At 44.3% G+C, this 3,680-nt stretch overlaps 1 protein-coding gene and 1 pseudogene across 1 annotated transcript; both read right to left on the reverse strand.

Annotated features, from left to right (window-relative positions):
- Positions 1 to 1,257: 1,257 nt before the first annotated feature.
- LOC123441526 lies at positions 1,258 to 2,164 on the reverse strand (annotated as a pseudogene).
- Positions 2,165 to 2,234: 70 nt separating this feature from the next.
- Positions 2,235 to 3,367, reverse strand: LOC123441527. Its single transcript, XM_045117924.1, has 3 exons — positions 3,206 to 3,367; positions 2,709 to 2,861; positions 2,235 to 2,258 (listed from the first exon to the last, which is right to left on the reverse strand). The coding sequence occupies exons 1-3, from the start codon at positions 3,365 to 3,367 to the stop codon at positions 2,235 to 2,237; spliced, it is 339 nt and encodes a 112-aa protein (XP_044973859.1).
- Between the last annotated feature and the right edge of the window lie 313 nt (positions 3,368 to 3,680).

The following is a 3,680-nucleotide window of genomic DNA, read 5'->3' on the forward strand; positions in this document are numbered from 1 at the left end:
TTTTTTCATTTTTGAATTCAACAAGTTTTTTTTCTTTTATGTTATTAATGGATCTATAAATAACAGCTCATACAAATTTGAAGCTCATACACATAAATCTGAAGCATCTCTAAACGGCAGCCCACACCACAAAATTTGAATTCCATTTCCTTAATTATTGGTTTTTATCCTGTGAATATTATTTGAAAAACGGCCTTTCTAGATGCCAAATACTATTAGGTCCCACTTGTCAGGTTCTAAATAAAGACAGCCAAGGTTTCAATTTCCACACAATTATTTCGGTCAAAACAAAGAATAAATGAAAATTATCAAACCACATGCTAATTTTGGCTAATAGCACAATCTTTACATAATTCATTTCACCATTACATGTGATACTATCACAACATATAACTACTACTACAAATATACTCCACTTCTTCACTTTCAGGCCGATCTCCTTCAATGAGAGGAAACACCATTTCTGGATATGTTCGTACAGGCTCAACGAAGGCATCTAACAATAAACCAAAAGAGTTAGAAACAAAAGATAAACAAATATAGAAGTACTGAGAAGAAAATATAATAAGTATTGGAAAGTCAATGTAATGGCCATCAGAGTTAATTTGTACTAGTACATAATATTTTGTTTAATTTCAGGTTTCAGTGCATGGGTTACGCCAGCCGCTAATGTTTCTTCAGTTCAACACAAAATGCTACGCTCGCCCATACGAACATACTATATTCAGACAGGCCGAAACTCAGTTAATTAGTCAGGACAAGATATTAATAGTGTATTCTGAAGTAAGAGGGAAACCAACACACTTAGCTAACCAGGCCGTATTACACAACAGAACCGAGACGAATGAGGTAAGAGGGAAATCAACCCCCATATGGAAGCAAGAAACTGAGAGCTATTAATCCAATTTCCTGGCTCCAGTAAGTAGATTGTTAGAGACTATGCTGTAATGGAGGACACTCACTATGACTATAAATATTTAAGCAACAGAACAACGTGGAATTATGTAGAAAAAGGATGATGTTGTTGTTGCTCTCCCAGTGTTTTACAATATGGAATTATCTAGACAAGGTCTAGCTAGGGTGAAGACCAGAAGTTAGGCATTATTTGCTACCGTAGAAGACAACAGAAATGGGTCCCCAGATTAGCCAGACATAACAAAAACAACACATAACAAATTAGATGCTTCTATGGAGTGTAGCCAACTTCTAAACCTATGGATCAAACAAACAAGGACTGCCTCCCTTTCCACCAAGAAATCAGTGCAAATCAGAGAAGAAGCTCAGCACGACGCACCAAATCGTCGAACTCCAGCTATCTACTCCAGAAACAGCAACCCATACACGCCCTGACATGACACCTCGCGGAAAAATGCTCCCTGGTGGAAGAATGCGACACCAACATGCGAGAGTGAGACTAATCTAAAAACAACTCTAAGACAAGACATCTCAAAAAGAGCAATGCAGGATTACATCCCAGTCGTGTACCGACATTCCGTCATAGCTTGGCAAACATCAGTCTAATGATATACCACAGAAGACAGCTGTTGACAGGATCAAGTTGAAAGTGATTCCTAGAAATTTCAGGATGCTTACCTTGCAACGGGTAGCGACATCCTGAGATGCAAGCATAGCAGCATAGGGTGACGATTCATCACGATCAGCCTTGACCTTCATGCCACCTGGATGGTTTATAGGAATAACAGTGCATATCAACTTATCAAGTACCATATCTAACAGTTTCAACACAAGTAATCACATAGGCAAAGATACATACCAGTGATGTGCACCGGCGTTTCCCTCCAAGACAAGTCAGTCACATGCTGCATAATGAGATACAGAGTCAACACACATGAAACAACAGTGTCCATTGCATAGGCGCAAAGAGGTAAACACTTACGATGAAGGTGTCATTGAAGGATGCAAAGATGTGAGTAACGCCACATGCTCTCCCTCACGGACTGACGGTCCAAGAGTGACGTTCTCCTCCTTGGGCTCCCTGGTCTTCCTCTTCGAAGACTGCAACAACAAACAAATATTGTTGTCAGATAACTCTCTAAGAAACATGAATGGCAGCATTTACAGAACATTTCCGGTTTTGTGCAGCACATGTAAGACAGCTTGACTTGATATAAAAATTCCACGTGAAGCCGTAGGAGGAATGCATTATGTCACTAGTGGCTGATTGCCATGGGTTTCAGTGAATTCTGGTAGAAGCTGACAAACTGGCAGCAAAGCTACTGAGTTACAGGATAAACTGCCTGCAGATGATCTGACCCTAACAGCATAACTAGAATACAGATAACAACCATGAAAAATCAACCAACAAACTAGCTGCTAGTTACCATGTATCCATGCTATGGCCGCGAATGCTTCAGTTTAGATGAAGCAAACAGCCACAAGCCTCACATCACATCATCGCCCATAAACAATTTATAGATAAGTTTATCGCAAGGTTACATAGATTAACTTAGATTACGTGACTATTTATGAAGGGGGGCGGTCGCCATAAAACGCATTACGCCATAAAAACATTGGGCAGATGGCACTAGCAATTTAACATATCTAGTTGTGTCATAACATGCCATATTGCAAGGAATAGCGCAAACTAGCTGCTAGTTACCTCACCGCAAAGCCGTGCCTAATATGTAACCAGTTCCTATTCTCACATAAACGGCGCATGAATAACAAGATTGAATTAAGCAAAGAACCTGAAGGTTCAGGTACTTTGTAACTGGAAACTTCTTGGAAAGCAGCTGTATGTCACCGCTGATGGGCTTGTACTGAAACTGCCACTTCCGGTCGAAGTCGAGGGGCTTCGGAACTACCTTTGCCTCAAAATCATTCACCTCTAGATTGTAGAACTGAAACAATATATGGCATTAGAGATTAGACACTCAGATCATAGGGTGAACTGGTTACACACAACACAGAGAGTAACAACGGCCACTATGGCAAATTGGCAACATAACCCTAAAATTAAATTGGGATTGTGAGCACGCGTATACTGTCCTCGTGTAATACCAGGGACAAGGAAGCAGCAACATCAGCAGAGTAAATTATTTCCAGTACGCGCATAACACCAACGTTTGGCCTGATGGATCTTGCGAGATACAATACATTGGAAGATTGGAGCGAAATAATTGGGGGACAAATCTACGGGCAGCCCAAGACTCGAGAATTAGGGTTTATAAGGAGGGTTACCCACCTCGAAGTTGACGCCGACGCGGAGGCCCTGGAGCTCCTTGCGGAACTTGAAGTGCAGCTCGGCCGGCACGACGTTGATGTGGTACAACTCATCCAGCGTCGTCGGTCCATGCCCGACGCCCCCGTCCGCCCCTCCACCGCCGACACCCGAGCTCGAGGCCATCGTACGCGAGAGAGGAGAAGAGGCCCCTCTTTTCTTATTGTGACCACCACTCGCCGGGGGAGTGGCAGCTTCCCTCTCGTGTCGGGCGGCCTGGGGGACTGCGGGCGGGGCGGGGTGGGAGGCAGGACGGTGGAGGCGGGGCGGGGTGGTCTGCCAGGGCAGTCCGGTAGTAGGGGAGGGCCGCTGGGGGGAGGAAGGGCCGCCGGTGGTGGAAGCGGCGGTGGCGGCGTCTCCATGGGCGAGACGGCGAGTCATTGTTGGCGGCGTCGCAGAGGGTTGTCCGTCCCGGCTATTGGGGAGCAGGGCGCACGCA

The sequence above is a fragment of the Hordeum vulgare genome, chromosome 3H (genome assembly GCF_904849725.1).
Source record: "Hordeum vulgare subsp. vulgare chromosome 3H, MorexV3_pseudomolecules_assembly, whole genome shotgun sequence".
Classification (NCBI taxonomy): Eukaryota; Viridiplantae; Streptophyta; class Magnoliopsida; order Poales; family Poaceae; genus Hordeum; species Hordeum vulgare.

What these genes read in the sequence shown, in the direction of transcription:
- LOC123441527 (XM_045117924.1), bottom strand. Translation starts at nt 3,367, where the DNA reads ATGGCCTCGAGCTCGGGTGTCGGCGGTGGAGGGGCGGACGGGGGCGTC. An exon ending in GCGTCGGCGTCAACTTCGAG is followed by an intron (nt 2,862 to 3,205) that starts GTGGGTAACCCT and finishes ATATTGTTTCAG; the next exon opens with TTCTACAATCTAGAGGTGAA. An exon ending in CAAAGTACCTGAACCTTCAG is followed by an intron (nt 2,259 to 2,708) that starts GTTCTTTGCTTA and finishes GATCATCTGCAG; the next exon opens with GCAGTTTATCCTGTAACTCA.